Source organism: Mucor mucedo (assembly GCF_025094135.1).
Source record: "Mucor mucedo strain NRRL 3635 chromosome Unknown EV154scaffold_6, whole genome shotgun sequence".
In the NCBI taxonomy this organism is placed as follows: Eukaryota; Fungi; Mucoromycota; class Mucoromycetes; order Mucorales; family Mucoraceae; genus Mucor; species Mucor mucedo.
Genome location: NW_026252290.1, coordinates 300,966 through 324,784, shown reverse-complemented (window position 1 = coordinate 324,784; position 23,819 = coordinate 300,966). Strand labels below are relative to the sequence as shown.

Below are 23,819 nucleotides of genomic sequence, written 5' to 3'. Positions count from 1 at the left end.
TTATTACACATAATAGATCCTTGACATTTCTTGACAACTCGATGGTCGTTAACATGATCGCCATCCTTTAAAGCAACTTTTTTATTTTTGTTGGGAAAATAAGAGTTGACAGTCTTCATTGCCCACCCAATGTTGAAGTCGACATCGACAAACTTATTTGCATCTTCCGAGAAAAGTGCAGGGGAAGTCTCAACAACGTTGTTGAAAGGGAATTGTGTTTTAAAAAACGTTACTTTTGACATGTTTATTAAAAGGTAAAAAAAGGGGTAATTTTTTTTTTTTGTAAAATCGGCTAAGTCATTTAGTGGCTTAAGCATATCCGGTTAAACTAAACCCCGCGAAATTACAACATTTTTTTTACAACATTTTTCCCCACCACCTAACAAGAATATGGTCGGTGAAGGGTTTAAATACCCACGTACTCTGGTTCGCTGAAGCCATTATATATCTTGACCTTGGCAACATTTTCCGTCATGGTTTGAGGAGCTGGAGCTGGACCAAATTCGTCTTCATCACTGAAGAAAGCGTCCATGTCGATACCCTCCAACAAGTCTTGGGCTACGTTGGCAGACTTTTCCGTCATGGTTTGGACTTCTGCAGGAGGAGCTGGAGCTGGACCAAATTCCTCTTCATCACTGTAACAAGAATATGGTCGGTGAAGGGTTTAAATACCCACGTACTCTGGTTCGCTGAAGCCATTATATATCTTGACCTTGGCAGACTTTTCCGTCATGGTTTGGACTTCTGCAGGAGGAGCTGGAGCTGGACCAAATTCCTCTTCATCACTGAAGAAAGTGTCCATGTCAATATCCTCCAACAAGTCTTGGGCTACGTTGGCAAACTTTTCCGTCATGGTTTGATCTTCTGCAGGAGGAGCTGGAGCTGGACCAAATTCCTCTTCATCACTGAAGAAAGTGTCCATGTCAATACCCTCCAACAAGTCTTGGGCTACGTTGGCAAACTTTTCCGTCATGGTTTGATCTTCTGCAGGAGGTGTCAGGAACGAGGGAGGAACGAGACAGGCAGGACAGGACAGAGAATGAATAGCTTCTTGAAGAGTAGGTTATTTATTTAAGAATAGAGGAAAAGAAAAGAGAAGATGATTATGAAATATATCTGATAAAGAAAACTGGGAGAAGTGAAATTTATCAGCTATATTTATAGAGAAAGAAATGTGCTAAATCACACATATAGATTGTACATATAATAAATTCATATCTCATCATCACTGATAAATGATAGCTAAATCATGATCAGGCATAAAAAAGGAATTCGCTAAAGCCGGTCGCTATTTTAAAGTGTCACGGTATCGTAACACCAATGTCCAAACTTAAGACATGTTATTGTTATTATTTCTCTATTGACTATGCGTAGCACTAATTGTCCAATATAGATATTGTTATTGATAGCATACTAATATTGTTAAGAGTAGTATCCTCAGCTTCGTCCATTCCATTTATTATAAATACTCTTTATTTTTCCTCTTCTTAAAATCTTTAGTTAACTTTAACATCAATAAACTCTGACAAGAATTCTAATTGATTCTATTGTTTTTTTCTACATTTTTTTTTTTCTGCAAAACTATCCTCTTTAAGCCTACTTTTGCTACAACGCCGAATAGAAAAGTTTGCGTTTTAAACAGAATTTCCATTTACTTCATGTAAAAATATTCGCAATCAACTTATAAATCAACTATATACTTTCACAATTTCCAAACGTCTTCAATTTTCTTACCGGCATCAATATAAATCACAAACGAAGTAAAATAATCTCTATTGCAACTTGATATGCCTACTCATAGTAACGTTTATATAGTAATGTTTTGAGTGACAAAGTTTAATGATTTATACTTTATATGGAAGGAGTCTACCGGTCGAAATCGAAAAAAAAAACTGTGTAAACATAAGCAGTGCAATACAAATAAAAGTCAATATACATTTAAGCCATTCAATTAGTAATTAAACGCTTAAACGTCCATAAATACAAGTTGAAATTTACCATAGCTATAAAATATACTAAACTGCAAACACACTTAAGATGATCTTAAGCCTCAATACACACTCAAGAGCAATAACCTAAGACACTTTAAATTACATTATTTTGACAGCCTTTTTAATGATTATTTGTACCGATTAATAGAGTGCAATAAATTGCTGCCTGTGGTTTTAGCCAATTTTATGATATCTCACATAACGATTTCTCTACGTTATAGCTGAATCATTTTCCTCTCCCTCCTACACGGCAACTTACGGCAATGTTAGACAGCTGGTGAACCTTCGCCTTATTCAACAAGTATTTTAAGTAAACAGAAAGTAAGAGAGATCATCTACAAAGGTACACAGATCTTGATAGACCCAGCTATTTTCATGTTTTACCATATTAATCTGTCATAAAGTTGTGTATTCAGCCAATTGACTCTTAGCTATGACATTGAGGTTTTATTCGCTAATATGCATACTATTACATTGCTTTCCTTTGATTAAACCAAGATCATTTAACCTGCAATATACAATTAGATATTATCTTGAATTAACTAGAAAAAGGGAGCCGGCTAAACCCCCCCCCTTTTTTTTTGTGAATTTTTTTTTTTCTGATACAATAATCTGTAGGATGAAAGCATAATTGGAGTTGTCTTAAAGGAGTATGAAAAATTAGGGTTCCAATTGAATCATTTAGACATATTTGGTTTCATATTTATTTAACTATGACAACCAACGATGATCTGGGGATGTTTAGATAGCAAAGAAGCATCGCAACTAGGAATAAAAAGAGCTTACTTTACATAAGTAAATACAAGTCAATAAGAATCACACACAGTCTACCAATACTTATATTTTGTCTTGTAAAAGTTACGACTACAAACTGGCATGTTTAAAATGGTACCACACTAAGAAGATCTATTACTGCTATAGATAAGCAAAAGCATAGATATGTAAATGATGTCTAAAAAGAAAGGCCTAGTTTTTTTTTTCACTTGCATACTATCAGATTAAAATGATCCCGTATTCAGGCGAATGTGTTACGAGTGACAACATTTTTATTGTTTAAATCACGGGTACAATGTTTAAGCCCGTAAAAAAAAAAAAGCTAAAATCTGTATCATTATTTATAAAGATCTGTTCCGTAAATCACAGCATGCTATCAGATGCCTTTCATATGCAAAGTATTTTTCTCAATGATCTCTTGTAAACAATAAAGCAGTACATTTGTTTTCTTTTAAAACCCCCTTGTGTTTCCCTGAGCAGTAACAGACAGTGCAATTTCCCCACAAGTCTCAATTTAGCAAATATAATTTTGCACTCCGCCTATTTTCGAAAATTAAAGAGAGGATGTCTGTAATGTTATCCAGGGCCAAGCTTTGTGATAGGCATGATTCTCACAGATTAAGTGTATGGTGTTTGTACAGGAAAGTATATAGTGGTAAGATCAAGATTAACCACAAGGGAAAAATGGTTATGATGACGTTGTGGAAGATGACTAACGATATATGTAGAAAAGATCTGTTTTATAAAAAAAAGAAAACTAGAAAATTAGGGAGCAGTGAAACAAAGAAATAGTCTCTGAGAGGTGCTTTTAATTGAGATTGATTTTCATTTGTTACTTAGAGACAGTTTGACAAACCGACAAAAAAAAAAAAAAAACTTTTTTCTTGGACCAATCGATAAAGATAACTTGCTTTTAAAAAAATTAAATATAAAAAGAGAGCTAGGGGGCGTTTCTAAGATTTTTTCTTCTTTTTTTTTCTTCACTTCTAACAAAATATATCAAAATGGTTGCCGGTCAAGCTGCTAAAAAGACTTTCTGGAGTATCTGGTACAAGCATGAAATTATTCCCATCTACTTGACTGTCGGTTCTGCCGTCGGTCTCTCCGCATACTACTTGACCCGTCTTGCTCGGTAAAATATTCAACTCTTTTTAAAATGTTTGAATTGAATAACAATAATACTTACGCTTTTTACATTCATTAGTGGCCCTGAAGTCGTCTGGGATCGTACCAACAACCCTTACCCCTGGCAAAACATTGACCAAGATACACAAGTCAAGTTCATGACTGTGAATCAAAAGTTCGAAAAGACGTAAGTGTGCGATAAAGAAGGGGAACCATGTCTAATGAAGATTGCAATATTAACCCCCCCTTTTTGATAGCTATTCTCGTGATAGATTATAAACCAGCCAAAAATAGAAATGTTTAGACAGACAATGGAAAGAAAATATATAAATAAATAATACACTATATATTTTTTTGTTTCGGGAAATGTTTGTTGCACCTTTATTTTTTATTATTATTATTTGTTTATTTGTGTACGTGCCGTGCCTTATCTATTTTGCCAGGGTTGTCACAAAATTTTAAGTTTTTTTTTTTTTTTTTTTTTTTTTTTTTTTTCTTGTACGTCACTCTCAATTGAAAAACATGAAAAAAAAAAAGATGTACATAATTTTTTTTTTCTTTTGGTTTTTGTTTATAGTAAAGAAAAAAAAAAAAAGAGAGAGAGAGAGAGAGATGATGGGGGGAAGGAAAAAAGAAATAATACACAAAAAGTTGGAATAAAAAAAAAAAAAAAGAAGGTTAAAAGTAGTAAAATGTATATATGTATGTATAGAAAATAAAAAAGTTAATCTTTCTTATCAGCAGAAGATAAAGTAACTGCTGTAGTGGTTGGTTTCTTAATAATAGGATCGACTTCAGACATTATCTCATCTTCATCAGGTGTATTACTAATTTCCATCGGGTCTGTCTTCTCAGGCATCGGGGAACCCTTTTCCTCTTCTTCTGTCTCTTGTTCATCCGTCTCTGTTTCCTCCTCTTCTTCCTCCTCTTCATCATCATCATCATCAAAAGACTCGTCTGCTCGTGCTTCAATAGCTGCTTCTGCTACCTCAACAGCTGCCTTCATCTCCTTGTCACGTTGCTTTTCAAGTGTTTCCGTATCAACAAATGCCATCACAAATGACCGTACATCCCTATCTTTATCAAGCGCAAACCGATACGTCATTTGATCCAAAGCATGTCCCGACTCTCCCGCTACATTGACTGTTCGGGAAGGAGCTGCAATCTCGCTAAGTTCTTTACGGAAAGGTTCTAATACATATCAATGTCAATAAAAAAAAAATATAAAGCTTAAAAAAGAAAAAGAAAAAGCTTACCGTTGGTATAAATGGTACCAATTGTACGTGAAGCGGCAATACGAACATTAACAACCGGATCATAGGCTAATGGAGCTAATCTAGGCAAAAAGAACGAAGCAAAATCAGATGCACCTATACCTGATTGGATCAATGCTTTACAAATCTGAGCAAAGACCAAACGACCACGGTAATTTTCAGAACGAGCAAATTCATCCAAACGTTCCATCACATGTGATAAAAGAGCTAATGCGAAATTGCGCTTATTTTCAGCAAGATCATCTCCATATCCATCCGCTTGTGATAGAGACTCTCCATCTTCTTCAACCGCATGCTTCACTGCATCCAAAACCACAGGGAATACCTCCACACCGGTTTCTCTTACAGCCGCAAATTCATCATGACAGGCACGGACCACCAATGGTAACACATGTTCCACCACACGCGAAGCATCAAATAACATTGAAATCTCTTTCAATTGTGCAGCCAAGATGTTTCGTAAATGCCAATTCGTGGACACACCATCCCAGACTTCTGCTAGAATAGGAATATATTCATTACGCGAACTTACTGCCAAAGTGCCTAAAAAGTCTGCCAAATGTTCCAACACGCCTTGTTTCACATCATCCATGTCCATCAGATAAAGCGCAAAGATTTGCACAAGATCTCTTTCCGTACGTTCAGGACCAATGATACGAGCAATATCATGCAACGAATGTGCAAATGTACAGCGCACCTTAATTTGATAATCTTTGGTCAGGTTCAAGTAAGTTTCTCGCAAGTGCGAATTCCAATAATCTACACCCGCTGTCAAGACAACTGCAGGGAAATTATAAGCACAGATATAAGTACGATCGATTTCCAACTTGAGCATTTGGTTACTGTTATTGACATTGGACCCCAATGACAAGAAATATTGTAGCAAAGGTTCAGGTAGTTTACCGGGTTGTCCCGTTTGTGCCCAATCAGGAGGTAAAAACTTGGAAACTAATTCACCCACAATATCCGCCATCGCGTTACGTACGTTACGAGATACGTCGTTACGAAAGGTTTCAACACATGTCACTGTCATTTCGGTTTTGGACTCGTCCGATAACACACCGCACATTTGAGGTAATGTCAGAACACACGATCGACGTACATGCCAGATTTGATCCTCCGAAAATTGCTTGAACAATGGAAGGAGTCTTGTCTCCGCAATATGTGAATCTACCACCTGGGCCATACTACCAACCGCAGTAGCTGCTTCTTTTCGCACGTAAAATAATGGATCTGAAGCCAATTTTTCAATAATAGGTAAACATTGATCGACACATTTCTCAGGTTCAAACGCACCAACAATGGAAGCAATTAACTGCAAATAATAAAAAAATAGAGAGAGAGAGTTAGATATATACATACACACATAAAAGGAGAGAGAAATGAGAAAAACAAGTTACTCTTTACCGAGATACAGGTGATTTTAGCAAGACTGATTTCACCTTGATCAAAGTCATCATCCACAGCTTGGTGATGTATATTCAAGGAAGCTTCAAACCCCGGTGTGACAGAAGATCTGCGACGTTCACCACCCGCGCTGGTATCGGGATAGACACGTTGTTTTTTATGTTCTTCAGATTCTTCTTCGTCCTCTGCTCTAGGTGTCTTTCTCTTACCGTCTACAATCAACATCAGACCTTCAATTACCCCCTTGAATATCTCTGAATGAATCACTTGCTGAAATAACCCATTATTTCTTTCATCTGAGAGTCGACGAAGTTCAGTCACAACAGTGACTAAAGCTTGTTGACCTAACGAAGCCACGGCTGAACTCTGATCTAATAAAATACGAATGATCATGGGTGCAAATGTTTTTTCTTGTGCTATTGAATCATCGCTACTGGAAAACATGGCGGGAAGATTCTGTATATTATTAAAAAAAAAAAAGTTAGTTAACAACAATAACAAAGAGTCGCGCGTGTTTTTTTTTTTTTTTTTACCTTGTAAAAATAAAGCAAGGTTTGGTCAAGTTCGCTGGCAAATGTTTCCTTGACAGTATCGTCGGTATCAGCAGCTAATTTTTCCATGCAAGGTAAGACCTCTTTTACAGCTTCGTTCAGATCGACTTCTTCTAATGCATGGACTAATTCCTTGGCCACTAAAAGTCTAATATCTCATTCTAGTTAGTTTTTTTTTTTTTTTTTTTTTTTTTGCAAGGTGCGGGTTGTAGATTATATATAAAAAAAAATAAAAAAAGCTAACCTATTGATTAAAGCATTATTTTTTCCAAGTCCATACACACGTTCAATGGGTGACATGTGTTCATCTGCCAATAACTCGTCCTCTAATTCGTCTTCTGCTTGTTGATGTTCTTCTACTCTTTTGATGTGAACACATTTTTCTTTGTTTTATTTGTTTTCTTTTTTTTTTTTTTTTACCTTCAGCCTTTATTAACAATGTTTCGGTTGTATCATCTACATAATCAGGGTCTTTTTCAAATGGTGTATCGTCAAGCGTGGTCTCTTGTTCAAAATCGTCATCGGGAAAATCAAAACCGAGATCTTTAAAGTTGTCATGATAAAAAAAACTAAAGCATTATTTGGTTTGGCCACTAGTTTTTTTATATGTACATTTTTTTTTTTTTTTTTAAGTGTGTTTTTTTTTCTTTACCAGCCATTTTTATGTATCAATTATATAGACAAAAAAAAAAAAAAAAAAAATATTAAAGAGAAAAGAAAAAAAGATAAATAAAAAAAAAATGCGTTAGTTTTTTTATTTATTTTTTTTAAACGGACCCCACTAAAAAAAAAAAAAGATGTGTGTGTAGTGCTAAATTTGGGTAGGGGTTTTTCTATGCAGCTTGTAAAGTAGAAGGCGCCATTCCAAAGTCCTTTGGAACAGTCAGGTCCAATTCTATACAGATAGCCTTGATGGCAGCATAATGATGAATCTAGGATACTCTAGTTAACAACAATGGAAAAAAGAGCAACAACAAAAAAAAAACATGATATATCACTTACAGCATGAATACAGCTATAGAATAATTCTCGTCCAAACGACGACTGAAATTCATACTTGTTTGTATCACTAGCATCAATGGTTGCCAATAACTTTAGATTTTTCCCTAACGGGATGCGTGGGATATTTTCTTGTAATTGATGTAAATTTTGGATCGCAATCGATCTATCCATTTCTGATGGGTTCTATTATTACATGCTTTTTTTTTTAAATAAATCGAAAAAAATCAACGATTTACCACACTTTATATAAATCTTACATTTCGGGATCGTAAATCATAATCCAGCACGATGGATCTATCACTGTCTGTGCAGGATTGTTGTAACAAATTAAAATGATCGTATACATGTCTATAGTTTAATATCTTTCTTTTAACCATTTTATATTCCCTCATCAAACACACACACACAAACACCATCTCTTATTTTTACCTGATATGCTTGCCAATCGTACCAGCAGGCATCACTTTGGAGTCGTACGTATAGTGCTCATCTTGAAGGCTATGCACAAGGTCAATTGCTTGCTGAATGATGGCAATCGCTACTTTCTCTAACCCTAATGCACTGTCTGCCATATTATTGTTCAACAACAAAGAAGAATAAAAGCAAAAAAAAAAAACAAGAAAAGACAAAAAAAGAAATAATTATACGGCCGAGGGTTTATTGGTTTAAACATCTTGTGACGAGCTATATGTCCTTCTTTCTTTATTTAGCATACTACATATGCTTTTATTTTTATTTTTTTCGGTAAACTCTGGCCCCACAACTACTTGACAACGAATTATGACTAATTGTGACGTACGTCTTTGATGCAATACTACATTTTGAACTTAGTAAGAGTACAAGTGATTCTGCCTCCACTTTTTCATTGATATTCATTGCTCTAATATTTACATGACATGGCAGGAACATTGTTATAACGACTAGACTTATATGTACCATGTCAATTGAGTGGTTTCATTATGGAAACTAGTACGTGATACGCCAATAGGATACTCTTCAAGATACAATTTTTTTTCTTCTTCTGTGTGATGTATTTATTGTTACATACACTGCATATATACATTTAACATAAATTGTCTGTAGTATATATTTTGACGAGACAGTCTTTGAAAATAAGTACCTAGAACTAGCTGGAGATTACACACAATGAATTCCTTGGAAATTACACATTTGACATAAATCCATTAACCCGTACGTATCGAGAACTATGACATTTCTTTCAACACCCTATAAATAACTTCCACCTTGTAAAAAAAAAAATCCTGCAAATTGCTGTGTGTGTGTGTGTGTGTGATTTCATTTGATTGCTAAATGACTGGATGTGTACATTATTCTTTTTTTATTGTTTTTTTGTTTTGTTTTTCTCTGGAAAAAAAAAAGGTTTTTTAAATAAATCTATGCAGTGGTGGTGGTGGCGGTGGTAGCATCCTTTGAGCTTCTAACGATTTCGGCAACTGAGAAATGCTTGTGTTTACTTAAAGGTCTGCATGCTTCGATACGGACAACATCACCTAATTTACAAGCTTCGTTCTCGTCATGAACAAGATAGTTCTTGTGTGTTTTGATAGTCTAATTTTTTTTTTTTTTTTTTTTTTTATAAAAAAAATAGGTGAGAAAAAAAAACCAGGGGGTTTGTCTAAATGGCTAACAAAAAATTACCTTGAGAACAATGGGATGAAGCTTTTGAGAAGTGACCTTGACTTTAATGGTCTTTTGCATTGCGCTGCTAACAACCATACCAATAAAGTTTTGTCTCATTTTTTCGTAATGTTTTTAAGAAGTAAACAAAAGGTTGAAGGGTTTTGGGCAATTTTTTTTTTTTTTCTTTAAAAAAAAATAGAGGGGGTTGGCGGGGGATGATTGGCAGTCACCTATCCTTCAAAAGAAACACTCTCTCTAAAGAAAAATAAAGCTGCCAATCCACCTCTTCCCTTCTCTCACACTAATTCCATAATGTTCCCTACTCTTGCTAGACTTCATAAGGCACCCGCCATGCCAAAGTTTTTTGAAAAGGGCTTGTCTTTAAATCATGTAAGACTTTTTTTTTTTATATTTTCCGGCATATTGTTGACATTTGACACCTTTTTGGATAGTTTTTAGTGAAAAGACAAGTCATTTCTTTATACCGACAAATTTGTAGATGCACAAAAGGCATGTCTAAAAGCGATGCAAAGGAATTAATGCAGTTTGCCAGAGCTGACTTTGAGCGTCACCGTAAAGAAACGGACATTGTAAGTCTTTCCCTTTATCTTTCTTTCACTTAAGACTAACCCCCCCCCCTTTTAGGATACCATTAAATCATTAATCTCGGCTGGTAAATATCAAATGCATAGTTTACAAAGTTCCGTCACATTAGCTCATACTGCCAAACATTAAACCCTATTTTTATTTTTTATTTTATATCCCTTGATTTTACATACATTTATTTTTTATTTTTTTATTGTTGTCTCAATTTAATAAACGACTATTTTCCAGCCACATTCAAGCACAGAAACCTTGGGATCTTTTACAGTCAACACTTTCTTAGTGGCATCCCATGCAAACTCCACCTTTTCGGTTTTTCCATCACGATGCACCACCTGTACATCCTTTGGCTTCACAACCTGTCCCAAAATCTGTACACGTTCTACACGTACCTCCTTATTCAATTGAATAAAGCTTTTAGCCGCACTACCTGTAGCATCCTCATGCACACTTTGACAGCTCAATTCATCGTCCTTGTACTCAAACAAGGTATGGCCATAAGCTCCCTTCTGGAACGAGAAAGTTTCTTCGTCATCCATGTATAACCGACCACTAGCACTTCCATTGGATCCCTTGGCAATCACCAAAGTGAAAGGATCAAGTCGCATAGCGGGTGAACTACGACGTACACGTTCACGACGAGGAATAATATTTCCACCTTGATAGAATGCAGGAATGGTGTCCAAGGGAGCTTCCACATTATGCAATCCCTTCTTACCAACAACCTCGTGTGTCTTGGTGTTATACCAAGGTTCTTCACCGGGGAAATACACATCGGTAGAAGTAGCACCTTCCACAGTGATAGGTTTGACAAGGACAGCACTACCTACCATGAATTGATCATCGACAGTAAACAAAGACTCATCATCAGGGTATTCCATAAACATGGGTCGCATCATGGGCGTGCCTTCCTTGTAGGCATCAAAGAACAAGGTGTACCAGAAAGACAACATGGCATAACGCTCGCGGAGTGTATCTCTCGTTATGGATCGGTATGGTTCCGCAGACAAGTAAGGTTCACGACGTTTGGTATCGATGTGAGCATGGCCACGGAAAAAGGGTTGGTAGGTAGCTGCTTGATACCAACGAGCTAAAAGTTCGGGAGTAGCATTTTCAAAGAAACCAGGGACATCGGCACCAGAGAAAGGAATACCACCCATGCTGTTGGATAAGATCATGGGGTTGGTGTATTGTAACGATTCCCAATTAGCAATGTTATCACCGGTCCAGATAGGACCTGCACGTTGAGTACCAGCGTAAAATCCACGGGCTAAAACAAAGGGACGTTTTTGAACAGCGGTACGTTCCTGCACTCCTTCGGCAGTAGCAAGATGAGATAATCCAGCATATAAATTATGTAAGACACGATGTTCCCATTTACCGCCATCATGCATCATTTCCTTTTGAATCGTGATCTCAGGCCCATTAAAGACGGAAGGTTCATTCATGTCGTTCCAGATATGTACATTCTCTCTTGTTCCTTTAAACAGATCAAAAGAAAATTGTTTCTTCCACCAATTGAACGATTTTTCTTGGACGAAATCGATCCAAGAGGATTGACCGGGCCAACACCAACCTTCATAATCTTTACCGTCGGGCTTCTTGATGAACAAGTCTTGTTGATGAGATTCGTCAGCGATACGGTAATCCTTGGTACGCTTGATATGGGGATCAATGATTGTCACCAACTTTCTACCCTTGTTATCCAAAGTCTCTTCCATTTCAATAGGGTTAGGGAACTTGGGTGTGTCCCATGTGAAATACTTTTTCTCATCCGTGTACTCGATATCAAGCCAAATCACATCATAGGGCATATCATGCTCATCAAATTTACGATCGACTTCCAAAACATCGCGCTGGTTAATATAATTCCAGCGACATTGATGATACGCAATAGCAAACATTTGAGGCATAGCGGGGGGACCTGTCAATAAACTATATTGACGTAAAATATCCTTGGTGGTAGGACCAAAAAACACAAAAATATCCATCACACCCGCTTCAGACATCCAATGCGTTTGTGTAGAAGGTACCTGGGGTGTGTGAGAAAAGATCTTTTGAAGCTTGGAATCTTGTTCAGGTTGCGTCTTGACGATATCAATCCAGGTCTCGGAAGGATTCATCCAGAAAATACCAGCGGATAATCCTTTTTTATGAGCAATCATGAGAGGTACAGCACCATAAAGAGAGGTGGGACTGTCAAGAGCATATTCAAACACATCCGTGTTGTAAAGTCGGTAAGGTTCGTCGTAATTGCCTTCTCCACCACGGGTTTCCTTTAATGAAAGACTGGAAGCGTGTTCCTAAATTGTTGATGTATGGTGAACAATGGATCAATTTACACACAAGTGAATAAAGAGAAAAAAAAACTTACAGGAATACCATAAACATGAGAGAATCCATTGAACGTAATATCCAATGCAATTGATTCAGGACCTTAAGGAGAGAAGGGTCAGCATAAAAAAAAAAAAAAAAAAAAAAAAAGCTAGCATATACTATGTCTTACCGTTAGGTTTAGGATCTGTCCACGTCTTGAAGGTTTCTTCCCAAAGATCCTTTTCAGACTCTGCTTCTACCATCTCAACCGTACCATCTTCATTCTTCTGCTCTACCATTTTCTTGACGTGAGACTCCTTGGTACGTAAATGTTCAAAATTGAAGAAACCGCGGTCGTTCAAAGTAATAGCTGCTTCGTTATTCACCAAAAATTCAATACGAACAGGCTCAGGTGAGATGACAATCTTTCGTTGCTTGTCCATGTGAATGGTAATAATACCAGCATCGGATGTCTCTGTCTTTAACGCTTTCATCGTCTCGGGTTCCTTCACCAAAGTAAATTTGACATGGTCTTCATAACGTGGCTTGATGGGTTGCTTTTCATTAATACGGACGCGTGCCGTATTGTCTTTCAACACATGCACCTGTAATGTCAAGACAATATTTGTCTCTGTGTTGAGAATATCCGCATGAATTCGGTCTTCTTGCGTGTGAATTGAATCCTTGACTAAAGCATAAGGAGAACTGGCTGCATCATCCGCATACGCTCTGTTACGACGACAAAAACCGGATTGGTCACATTTTTTAAAATCCTCAAACTTCATGGCAGACACAAGTGTGCCATACGCTACTACCAGTAAGCCTACTTTAGACAAACGTAGCTTCATGGTGTTAATGTGTGAATTAAGGGGGGGAAAGAATAACAAAAATAAAGCTACTTTAAAAAGCGCGGTGTGTTAATTGTGAAATTTATGGTCCTGTACAAAGCCGCCAATTGGCACGGCTGTAAGGGAGCAGCAAAAAAAAATATATGCTGTGTTGAGATATGCCTGTTACACAATCCACGATCGAAGGAAAAATCGGTGAAGTCTGTACAATGCGCTTAAAAAGACAATTATATGAGAAAAGGTTTATTGGTTACAAGTAATTTAGCCACATCACCAATTTATTATCAATATGATTAACCGAAATGCTAACAGCATTTTCACGCTAATCATTCTACCACCCATGGATTATTATAATATTATTGTCCCTAACTTCAAAGTTCTCCTGTCTCACCTGCATGTGATTGACCTACACCCTAGCTGGTATATATATATATATATATATCTTAACATACAAACGATTCAGCATCATGTCAGTTGATTTCTTTGGCTATATTTATTCGAATTCAAAAAATCAAACAGCGTTCCGAACCTTTTATGAACATTTTTTTTAGTGATTGATTATAAATCAGATTTAAAGACAAATGTCACATAGCTTGGAGCTATCATATTATCAAATATTGCATAAAATGCAGTGTGAGAAAAGCTACAAGAGAGAAACTATATATTGTGGTGGTCAGTTGGCTAACTCCGGGGCTCACATGATATGCTTTTTATATAAAAGCAGCGTTCTAAATCATTCATATCCTGAAGTGCATAAAAGTTGAAAGGAAAATTCCACATGTCGTTTACCTAAGACCGTGCTATTATCAACGTCTTTCAAAACACTTGGAATTCAACTAGGTATGTTGTTCAGTTTTACAAAACCGTATAGTAACACACAATCATGTAGTGACACAAAACTTAGCACTACCTTCGAACTCATCTAAAATTTACATCATCATTCTTTTCTTTTGCTCTCTTTTTATACTTGTAATGCACTTTAACTATCAATAATATGAGTACTCCTTATAACTTTTCCAAGCATTCTTGCTGCATCGATTTATGTAAGGATGAATTACCCAATTTAACGGGAACCATTAACATTATTTTTGACTGTAGGCTTTGACGAAGATACAGCTAGCATTAGTTATTACAGATGCAGTATTTTTGCCCAAAAAAGAGCGATTGATACGATGTTAGTATGATATAAAACATAACTACTACTTGTCTCAAGAAAAATTCTGATACTTTTTTTAAAACAGGAATGAAAAAAGAGCTTCTCTGCTGTATAATGCTATTACTGGAGACATTTTGGCTATCGGGGTTGGTGCTGACGTAAGAAAAGATGAGGAGGACCGAAAAGAAATATTTTTTGTGAATAATATTCTGGTGGAACTGTATGACATATATATCAAAACAAAGCTATTCGACTATATACATGATGCGCATGACACTGTAATCCTGAACGCTGTTGTAATATTCCTTCGCCATACAAGAACTAATTTTGCTGTCAACAATATACCAAATGATGGCTTTCATTATGTGGTAAGCCTTCCCACATTTTGGGACTTTGAAGTACGAGAAAAAATCATTCGTCCGCTTTTTGTTCAAGCCGGACTTATTAATGAAAGCGATGATTACAGCAGGCTATTGTTTTTCACTGTACTGGAATCTAACTTTCGATATCTACAAAATGAATATATCGTCGATGGAAACAGGACCATACAGCAATTTAAATATGGTAGGGAGTATATACTATGTGCACCAAAATTTATCAAGGGCAAGTGCATTGTAACCTTGGATTTAATATCAGTTCAGTATCCACTCTTAGGCTCAGGTTTAGACTCCAATACCGCTAAATCATTAAAGTCAATCTGCTTTAGTGTCCCAGTCGAGGAGAAATTAAAGAACAGTATACTTTTATGCCTCAAAGATAAAGGGATTAAAGTAAGATCTATTAAAGATGGGCTGCTAGAAAGGTTAATATACCGGCACATTTCCTGCCAGGTAAAGAGTGACAATAAAGATTTTCCGAAATACATTAGTACTGACCGCTGCTATACAGCCCTTCTTTTATGGGAATCAGAAAACAATGCCCTTCATAGATGTGCATATCCATGGACTGGGTGAAAAGGAAACCAGTTCTATACAGTCTCTACATGTGAAAGAAATCAATCAATATTTGTTCTGTGCTGTCAGCAAAGATTTTCTACACCATATAAAGACGCTTTCGGGAAACACAAACAAGAAAATAGACGCATTGATTTACATCCGACGCAATCTTAATGTCTTAACAGACGAGTTTGAAGCTTTTGACGATGAACTGAAAGTATTTATACAAAAATCCATCGAAAAACATTTTAAATACAGGCTATTTTCATTTGATAAAAGTAGAATCAGAGATAATCAAAAGGAATTTGGAAATAGTTCATATTTGAAAGTGCAATGCGGGTCCTTACTAAACGATGAAACGGATCGCTCCCATGATCAAAGGTCCCCGGCAACAATACCAAGGAATCTAGCTTTACAAGGACAATGTAAAATGGTGTCCAGATCTCTTTTTAAAAATTCACAACCAAATATTATTATAAATATAGGTAAAGCAAGTAAATTTATATATATATATATATATATATATGCATATTTCATTAAATATTTAACGTGTTTTTTTTGTAATCAGACATTTTTCTCGAATCAGTCAAACATGTATCTGCATTTGTTGGGGACGATAATTTAGTTGAAAGGCTCTCTGAATTTAAAAGCTTGTAGGTATCCATTAACTTTTATAGTGAAATACATAAGTAACACTCAAGCTTAAATATAGGGATATCCGACCTTTAGACAGTTATTTTAAACATTTGCTCATATACCAAAAACCAGTACTTCATACAACCAAAAGGTATAGTCTATTTGATAGCAAATAATGCTTCTGGATACTTTATTTATGTGCATATATAGGATGAGAGAATTTATGGAAGAGAATTTTGGTGATTATCTAGACAGTTACCCGGGTGTTAGACGACATCCTATTCAGTCACTATATAAGGACATTGCTTCGGCAACAATTCTAGAATCTCTAGGAAAAAGTGAAATGGCCAGTTTTTTTTCCACAGCAAATAATTCTATAATCAAAGAAACCTACGGTCCTATCACTCCCATTTTTCAAACAAAGTATACTCATATTTTTCTCCTGATGTATTTGAGTTACATCAACACACTGGTGTCTGTCCTTCTGGACAAACATTCTGGAAATGATTGGAGAGCCAAGAATTTAGGTTACGTTCTAACAATTGAAGCGTCATTTATGGAATATATAGACATCTCTGAAGAAGATATACAGCAGTTATTCTATATTGGAAATGTACCTCAGGAACTCGCCGAAAGAAGAAAAGTGCGCCTATGTAATATTGGGTCATGTTTAATGCCCGTTATTCAGAAAATTATTGGTCAGGAGTTCAAACTCAAATCTTTCTTTGTTATAGCTCAGCTGCACGATACTTATATACATTTTGCCTTATATCAAGCTGTTCAATGCGACCTTATGGGAAAGTGTATATCTACGGCTATGCTTATCATAGATAAGTTAGTTCCCATGGAGAATTTGAAAGACAGGTTGTGTAAATCCATATTGAATAACATTGCAACCGATAACAACATAGATTACTGCGACATACATAAAGCCCAAGGTTCAAATTGGGATTGTTATAGGCTAGACAATTATAAAAGTGTTTTGGACACATTGAATTCCCAGATGCTTCATATTGTTAGTTAAGTTCTTATATATTGTTTGTGTGCTTCCTTTAATCTTTTTTTAAAAAAACTAGTTGTCTTTCCGCGATGACTTATTGACCATAGACGATAAAATAGAGTTGAATATTAGCACAGACTGTAATTGCAGAACCCATACCACTCTCCGTAACGTCATAGTAAACTTTAGACCAGTTATTCGAGACATCACTTCGATAGCCATTACGTATATTTTAAATATGGACCAATTCTATCAATTTCAAGAATTGGATCATATCTTTATTTTTGAAAATACTTCTATGATGAAATATCACTCGTTACTATATGAAGCATATACAGGAACACTGCAGGATGAATTCAACGATATCATTGAACTGAAAGAAAAAGATATACAAGGAGTAATAATGCAAAAAACAATCAATCAGTCACTAAAACCATCGCTGTATGAAGAACATTTGGTTTACAATGCTTTCCAGTATGGAGATCCACACAAAGCGGCGGGGAACACATATGGACTAATCCTCAAGAAGCTGACCGTGACTGGGATTGATAAACCTTACTTGTCTTATACAAATTATAAAGACGATGGCACCGATGCCTGCATAAATGTTGGGGACAGAGTTATTGTTATTCAAAAAGGACAAATTATACCAAGTTCAGGCATTGATATAAATTTTAAAGTCGAATTCGAAATTCCACAGAAAGAGAATACGCTACTACGTTCTTGCTCAATAGAATTAGGTAATTGTTAGGATAGATTTATAACCTCAAGGGTCAATCTTAAAATTGTTTTTCTTAACTAGAGCTGGTAAAGTTGCGTCTAGAAATTGATTTATCATCAACGGACAATTTTTCCTTCGACAAAAAGTCATATGATTCACTAGCCGTGATTGATACACATATCGAAAACATAATACCTAGTAATGGTGTAAATTTAAGTATCACAAATAGGTTTCGTTATATTATCTTCGTTTTAAAAAATGCTATGTCCATCCAGCATTATAACAGTCCTTTATGGAGCAAAAATCGAGTTATGTCAATACAAGAGACTAAACACATTGTATATTTTTGAGGAATGATATTTTTGGAGACACCCCTTAAAAATAAACCATTTAGAAATTTATATAATCGAAGCATTAGTCAAAACGTCGTAAGTTATACTAAGTAACAGTGGTTGCAGGATGGGCTGGGTAATATTGTATCAGTTCTGAAGTTTAAGACTCGATTTTAGATAGAAGCGCAGTAAAATTCCAAACCTAAGAGATCATCTTAAATAATAACAGGCTCCGGCATCTCTTTTTATTCAGTCATGGCATTTAGTACTCTTACTTTTAAACAAGCAACGCTAGAGGAAAACTAACTAAAGATCATGGGTACTACTTATTTTCCAAAAAAAAAAAAAAAAGACTAGTACATACCTGTTTTTTGCAACAAGTTAATGTGTTTCTTCAGTAAAAATTAAATGACGGTTTGGTCTCGTAATATATGCGTAATTGCTGTTTTCGAGTAATTCTCTGCCATTTATGTACGTGATATACGCTTGTTAACTACAAGTAAGAACCTCAGTTTGAGTTTTTTTTTAGCTGGTATTTGTTTTTTATTGAAAAGATTATAATCTAAATAATTTAAGTTGATATGAACATACATACTGTTGGGGACATTATATAGTTAGTCATAAGCATGCATGCAAAGATCAGAGTGTTAAATCAGCAAACATTTATGCGCCATCTGGTTTTGGTAAAGCTGTACTATGGCTTCTATTATACAAAACAGCATTATCATTATCGATAGCATCTGGACGCTGATGAGTACTTGCATCTCGATTTTTCTCGGGGATGCCCTCAGATTGGATGGTAGTACTTTCATCAGCTAACAATGATTTGTCATCAGCTAATTGTGATGGGTATTTAAATTGATTTCTATGTCCATAATTGGAGATAGGGTTGGTAGGTACTTCGACATAATTATTGTCAATTTCATCCCAATTGACCTCCATTACTGGCTCTTCAAAATTTTCTTTTCGATCACTTTCGGATTCTTTCATTATGGTCTTCCTCATTTTTAAAACACAAAAAACAATAGCAGCAATAGCAATGATACCCTAACATGTTAAAGTTAGAATAAATATGTATTTGTTATTGTATTCAGTGTCTAATATACTTACGGCGACACTAGCTCCAACAGCAATACCAGCGGTTGCTCCTGTGCTTAACTTAACGTCTTCTGTTTCTTTGGCAGAACTTAGCGTGGAGTTGGAGGATGGTGAAAGTGCAATTGCGGCAGGGTCAACGTATTTGTCCATTAAAGTAATATTGGAAGGATTTTTAACATCGAGCATAAGTAATGATAAGGTAGGCTCATTATTAATATCTTGACCAAAAACAATAAATAGTGTTTCTTTGCTGATCGCAACAGCTAAAAAAAAAAAAAAAAATTATCATTGTTATATACAGTTGACAAAAACTATACTTGCAAATTTTAATTATACCTGAATGTTTAGTTCTAACCAAAGCCGCATTGAGTTTTTCAAAGTTGTGCTGTTTCCACTGGTATGTGTCAAGATTCAAAACATAGCAATAATCGGGGAGAGCTTTTTTTTTCTGTCAATAAAATTACTCTCATACTAATTTAATAATGTGCTGTTACCTTTCTCGCCATTTGTAAGAGTTTGACCTCCATACAATAAAACGTCTCTTTGATCAGGGCCCACTACATCAAAATTGTAAGTATCGAGTGAACAAGAGTCTATAAAGAAGTAGGCTCACCTATATTGGTTGTATGATGTATTCTTCTATTTGGTCTTGTATTTCCAGACATATTTTGGCTCCCCCACGTACCATCTGTTAAATTGAATGTGATAGAGTTATCAAAAGTATGATCATATTGACCAAAGTTAACCAAGTCAGTGTAACGTCCACCAAAAAAGAAGATGCGTTTACTTTTATCATCATATATCGATGTCTGATAAAAGCTAAATATAGCTGGGATGTTGTTTTGGACGGGATAGACTGACCACGGCTATATAAAGATTTTTAATTAGTAGAAGTTTAAGTCACTCGAACAGAAATGAGCTTACGTTTATAGGGTCTTCAATGTCCAAAAAAGTCAACCGGGGATACCCGATATATCTCATTCTTGAACTTTTTATTTCATATTTTGTTACATTTACATCTTGGTAAGTCCAGTTATCCAAATACTTTCTATTGAAGTTCAATATTAATAAGAATTGTATAATAAAGTATTGATAATCTTACGCCTCAATTCCACCGTAGAATCCTACACCCAAATTTGGAACATAGACCGAAGATGCATGGTAGCTAAAAATATAAATAGCAAATTAGTTCAACTCTTATGGATGTATATTTTTTTTTATGGGAGAAATGAGGGGCTTTTACATTTGTCTGTTTCCATAAGACCCCTCTTGGTATTCCGGGTACTCTTTCCAAGAATTTGTTTCTGAGTTGTACGTGGCTGTTTGAGCTGTTAGTCTGGTAGTAGCTTTATTATTACCACCACTTATTAAAAGGGTTTTATCATCAGTTTGCATATGTTGAGGATATTGTCTAGCATTTAAATCGGCAGGGGTATTGGGGTAGATTATAGCCCATTTGCCTTTCATTTCCTCTGCTGTGCTTCCACTGTTATTAAAGATATCTAACATCACCATACTAACATCTTCTTCACCATCTATTAAACCTCCATAACAGTATATTTTTTTAGACAAAAAGGTGCATGCTATTGAATTAATTTTAGTAAACGTCAGTTATTTTTTATAATGGTAATTATATTAAGTATTTCTTTACAAGATGCATATTTAGCCTTCACGTCTTGTGCTATAACAATATTTGCGGCTCCAAAAATAAAAATGTAGCCGTCGCCGTAAGGGATGGTTTCATGAGAATGTTAAGAAAACTAATGGAAATAGAATACCTCCTTTTTTTCTTCTCGTAGTATTTATATTTGTTCAAATAATTTTAAGTGTAACATGTGTACAAATCAAAAAAGAAAAAGAAAGAAGGAAGGGAGTTGGGGACTTAGTTAAAGTGCATTAAGTGCTAGATCGATGCGTTCAAACATAGACACACTAATCCTCATTGTCCTACTGCTGCTACAGTTAGTCTTTATATACACAAATTATAATATTAATTTGACATCAGACTAATAAATACCAATTCATTTTTAAATAAAGAGCTTCGCCACATCAATTTGCTTCTTAGAAACACTCCTGAGGTAACACCTTAGATCATAAGATGCAAACAAACGGAATTGTTTTTTTTTTCTGTTTTATTTTTTTTTTCAACTGAAGTAAAGTGGCAGCTCTTTTACTTTTACTTTTACTTTTACTTTTACTTTTACTTTTTTTTTTTTTTTTTTTTTTTTTTTTTTTGTATGACCTAATATGCTTCATACAAATGTCAATTGTAACGAAGTTTCCCATGTTTTGGGACTCTTGTACAGAAAGACTGACCAGCGTTTGCGAAACGTATGACAATGTTGTAATTTTAGAATTTTATAGAAAACACAACTTCATTCTAGTATTACTGTAACTGGTCTGAAAATTTGATGATAAGTATGTATCTTGTTGATTTTTCGTATTTTTCGTCAAATGACGTTTTTATGTGATAAAGCTAAATTTTTATTTAACTTCGACTTGTTCTTTTTTTTTTTTAAAAAAAAAAAAGAAACCCTGCCATTTAAAGAGGTCAAAAACTATGTTGTACTTACAGTGGGTCTGTACACAAAGCTTGGATCAGGAACATTTTATTTTACAGGCTGATTAACTGAAGCGAAACAATGTAATAATTACGGATAATTATGAATCAATATATATTATTCGTCGGACAATTCCATTGTTACTTACTCCCTTGGGATCGTTTGGTCTGAAATTTGAGCGTATATATTAAAGGAAAATCCAAGCGAGATATTAGGAGTGAGTAAGAATACACATGAATAGAAGCACCATATATCTATTGTAACAATCTGCAATACAAAATCAGGTAAAAAATTATAAAGCCCCTCTGGAGTACAGTCAAGGTGTTATTGGACCCTCATTTTGCCAAGAATTATATATATATATATATATATTGCGTTTTGTAAACCCTGTCTGTTCTTCTGCTTGATACGTTATAGTATGGCGATGACATAAATCATACACTTAATAAACCCGATTCAATTGTGCCCAATCCTACACTACGAGTAAACATATCTTGATTGTCTCAAAAAAAAACGAAGCTGTTAGTGAAATTGAAATCATTGCACACCATATCATTTTCGTTATTCCAAAGAGTCTCTTCAGCAAGTACCAACAGATCATGTGAATGAATGTATGTTTGTCATCAGGGCTCTTTCATTTTTTTGACTTTTTTTATCGGTATTTCTCAACTTCAGAACGAATTCTTGCTTTTCCAGTAACGATGCCTAGAATTTTGGCTTCTTCGACTGACCTTTTCGCATGTATTTATTTACTTAAAATTCCGCCAGCCTAAAAAAGTGATATTAGGTCTTTTACTAAAGTAAGTTATTCCCCAAAACGAAATCATCAACACTAGTTATAATAAGCCTGAACCCATAAATTATAGACGTTTTGTTTAACGTTTGAGGGTGAGGGGGATAGTTTGCCACTCATCCGTGATGTTGCTTTTGGGTGTTTCATCAGGTAGTTACAACAACTTCACCATAAGAACGCTCAAAGCAATTAAGGATCAGCTTGGTCATTTCTTGACTTGGCCATCAGATCCTGTCAGATCCAATGCGATCGCTGTCGGTTTTGGGAGTAACACTAGAGATAGATTGAATGGTGTAATTGGTGCTGTGGATGGTAAGAACTTTATTATTTACCAACATTCTCCTTCAACCGTGGGTGCTATGTTCAGGGATAGAAAGAACAACTATTCCGTGAAGCTTACTGCCGTATGCGATTCTACATTACGATTCACGTACATCAAAGTGCGTGACTCAGGTATTGTAGTAAAATGATCTACGATGAAACAATATAAAAGCTAACACAACAATATTTACTTCAGGAAGAACGCATGATGCTGCTGCTTTCCGATCAAGTGATATAGCGAGTGCAATTCTTCGCCACCCAGACATTCACTTTCCTGACAACACGTTCATGATCGGTGACTCTGCCTATCTTTTGGGACCCAACTTGATCACACCATTTCCTGAGAGTCAATGCGTGTTAGACAGTCGCAAGCGTACATTCAATCGTGTACATTCATCTACAAGAATGGCGATCGAAAGAGCCTTTGGTGTGTTGGTGGCTCGTTGGAAATTTACTGGTAAGTACATTTACATGTTGGACCAGTTGAAGATCAACGAGGTGATTACCGGATGTTGTATTTTACACAATATGTGTATCGACCTTGGTGATACCGGGTTTACCGACACTGTTCACCTTCAAGATCATAGTGCAGCTGTTCCTGAAGATGAAGACGCACCTGATGTAGGCGGTAGTAGCTGAAGGGTTACCATTTTTGAGGAATTGATGAGACGTAGAAATAGACGTGGGGCGGCTAGAGGGGGTAGAAGAGCAACTAGAAGTAGATGTAGAAGAAG

The 23,819-nt window shown here is 35.6% G+C and overlaps 9 protein-coding genes across 9 annotated transcripts; 3 read left to right on the top strand and 6 right to left on the bottom strand.

Annotated features, from left to right (window-relative positions):
- Positions 1-406: 406 nt before the first annotated feature.
- On the bottom strand, positions 407-1,451 carry EV154DRAFT_558621 (uncharacterized protein; the record flags this gene model as incomplete). The annotated part of the gene is made up of 3 exons (XM_051605499.1): positions 407-635; positions 681-1,050; positions 1,415-1,451. The coding sequence occupies 3 exons, from the start codon at positions 1,449-1,451 to the stop codon at positions 407-409; spliced, it is 636 nt and encodes a 211-aa protein (XP_051462695.1).
- Positions 1,452-3,610: 2,159 nt separating this feature from the next.
- On the top strand, positions 3,611-4,254 carry EV154DRAFT_541661 (NADH-ubiquinone reductase complex 1 MLRQ subunit-domain-containing protein). The gene is made up of 3 exons (XM_051604490.1): positions 3,611-3,897; positions 3,970-4,077; positions 4,148-4,254. The coding sequence occupies exons 1-3, from the start codon at positions 3,770-3,772 to the stop codon at positions 4,167-4,169; spliced, it is 258 nt and encodes an 85-aa protein (XP_051462694.1). The 5' UTR covers positions 3,611-3,769; the 3' UTR covers positions 4,170-4,254.
- Positions 4,255-4,407: 153 nt separating this feature from the next.
- Positions 4,408-7,781, bottom strand: EV154DRAFT_547604 (armadillo-type protein; the record flags this gene model as incomplete). The annotated part of the gene is made up of 7 exons (XM_051604766.1): positions 4,408-5,081; positions 5,147-6,479; positions 6,572-7,027; positions 7,105-7,270; positions 7,367-7,478; positions 7,543-7,665; positions 7,775-7,781. The coding sequence occupies 7 exons, from the start codon at positions 7,779-7,781 to the stop codon at positions 4,615-4,617; spliced, it is 2,664 nt and encodes an 887-aa protein (XP_051462693.1). The 3' UTR covers positions 4,408-4,614.
- Positions 7,782-7,843: 62 nt separating this feature from the next.
- Positions 7,844-8,779, bottom strand: EV154DRAFT_435331 (uncharacterized protein). Its single transcript, XM_051596787.1, has 4 exons — positions 8,554-8,779; positions 8,382-8,472; positions 8,125-8,307; positions 7,844-8,054 (listed from the first exon to the last, which is right to left on the bottom strand). The coding sequence occupies exons 1-4, from the start codon at positions 8,694-8,696 to the stop codon at positions 7,956-7,958; spliced, it is 516 nt and encodes a 171-aa protein (XP_051462692.1). The 5' UTR covers positions 8,697-8,779; the 3' UTR covers positions 7,844-7,955.
- A 740-nt stretch (positions 8,780-9,519) lies between these two features.
- On the bottom strand, positions 9,520-9,882 carry EV154DRAFT_411772 (30S ribosomal protein S17; the record flags this gene model as incomplete). Its single annotated transcript, XM_051595479.1, has 2 exons — positions 9,520-9,693; positions 9,784-9,882. 2 exons carry the CDS (start codon positions 9,880-9,882, stop codon positions 9,520-9,522), a joined length of 273 nt encoding a protein of 90 aa, XP_051462691.1.
- Positions 9,883-9,928: 46 nt separating this feature from the next.
- On the top strand, positions 9,929-10,546 carry EV154DRAFT_598555 (uncharacterized protein). Its single transcript, XM_051607055.1, has 3 exons — positions 9,929-10,155; positions 10,218-10,355; positions 10,411-10,546. The coding sequence occupies exons 1-3, from the start codon at positions 10,078-10,080 to the stop codon at positions 10,498-10,500; spliced, it is 306 nt and encodes a 101-aa protein (XP_051462690.1). The 5' UTR covers positions 9,929-10,077; the 3' UTR covers positions 10,501-10,546.
- A 10-nt stretch (positions 10,547-10,556) lies between these two features.
- Positions 10,557-13,629, bottom strand: EV154DRAFT_435328 (glycosyl hydrolases family 31-domain-containing protein). Its single transcript, XM_051596786.1, has 3 exons — positions 12,875-13,629; positions 12,743-12,804; positions 10,557-12,671 (listed from the first exon to the last, which is right to left on the bottom strand). The coding sequence occupies exons 1-3, from the start codon at positions 13,530-13,532 to the stop codon at positions 10,578-10,580; spliced, it is 2,814 nt and encodes a 937-aa protein (XP_051462689.1). The 5' UTR covers positions 13,533-13,629; the 3' UTR covers positions 10,557-10,577.
- A 538-nt stretch (positions 13,630-14,167) lies between these two features.
- On the top strand, positions 14,168-18,699 carry EV154DRAFT_492895 (uncharacterized protein). The gene is made up of 11 exons (XM_051599730.1): positions 14,168-14,372; positions 14,422-14,575; positions 14,631-14,706; positions 14,774-15,518; positions 15,577-16,108; positions 16,192-16,276; positions 16,336-16,410; positions 16,470-17,274; positions 17,336-17,999; positions 18,062-18,408; positions 18,490-18,699. Exons 2-10 carry the CDS (start codon positions 14,527-14,529, stop codon positions 18,328-18,330), a joined length of 3,300 nt encoding a protein of 1,099 aa, XP_051462688.1. The 5' UTR covers positions 14,168-14,372; positions 14,422-14,526; the 3' UTR covers positions 18,331-18,408; positions 18,490-18,699.
- A 131-nt stretch (positions 18,700-18,830) lies between these two features.
- Positions 18,831-21,398, bottom strand: EV154DRAFT_492872 (uncharacterized protein; the record flags this gene model as incomplete). The annotated part of the gene is made up of 8 exons (XM_051599729.1): positions 18,831-19,359; positions 19,423-19,673; positions 19,747-19,848; positions 20,024-20,276; positions 20,335-20,458; positions 20,513-20,575; positions 20,654-20,991; positions 21,062-21,398. Coding segments are annotated over 7 exons (1,515 nt in total), but the record flags the coding sequence as incomplete, so codon positions are not given.
- Positions 21,399-23,819: the final 2,421 nt, after the last annotated feature.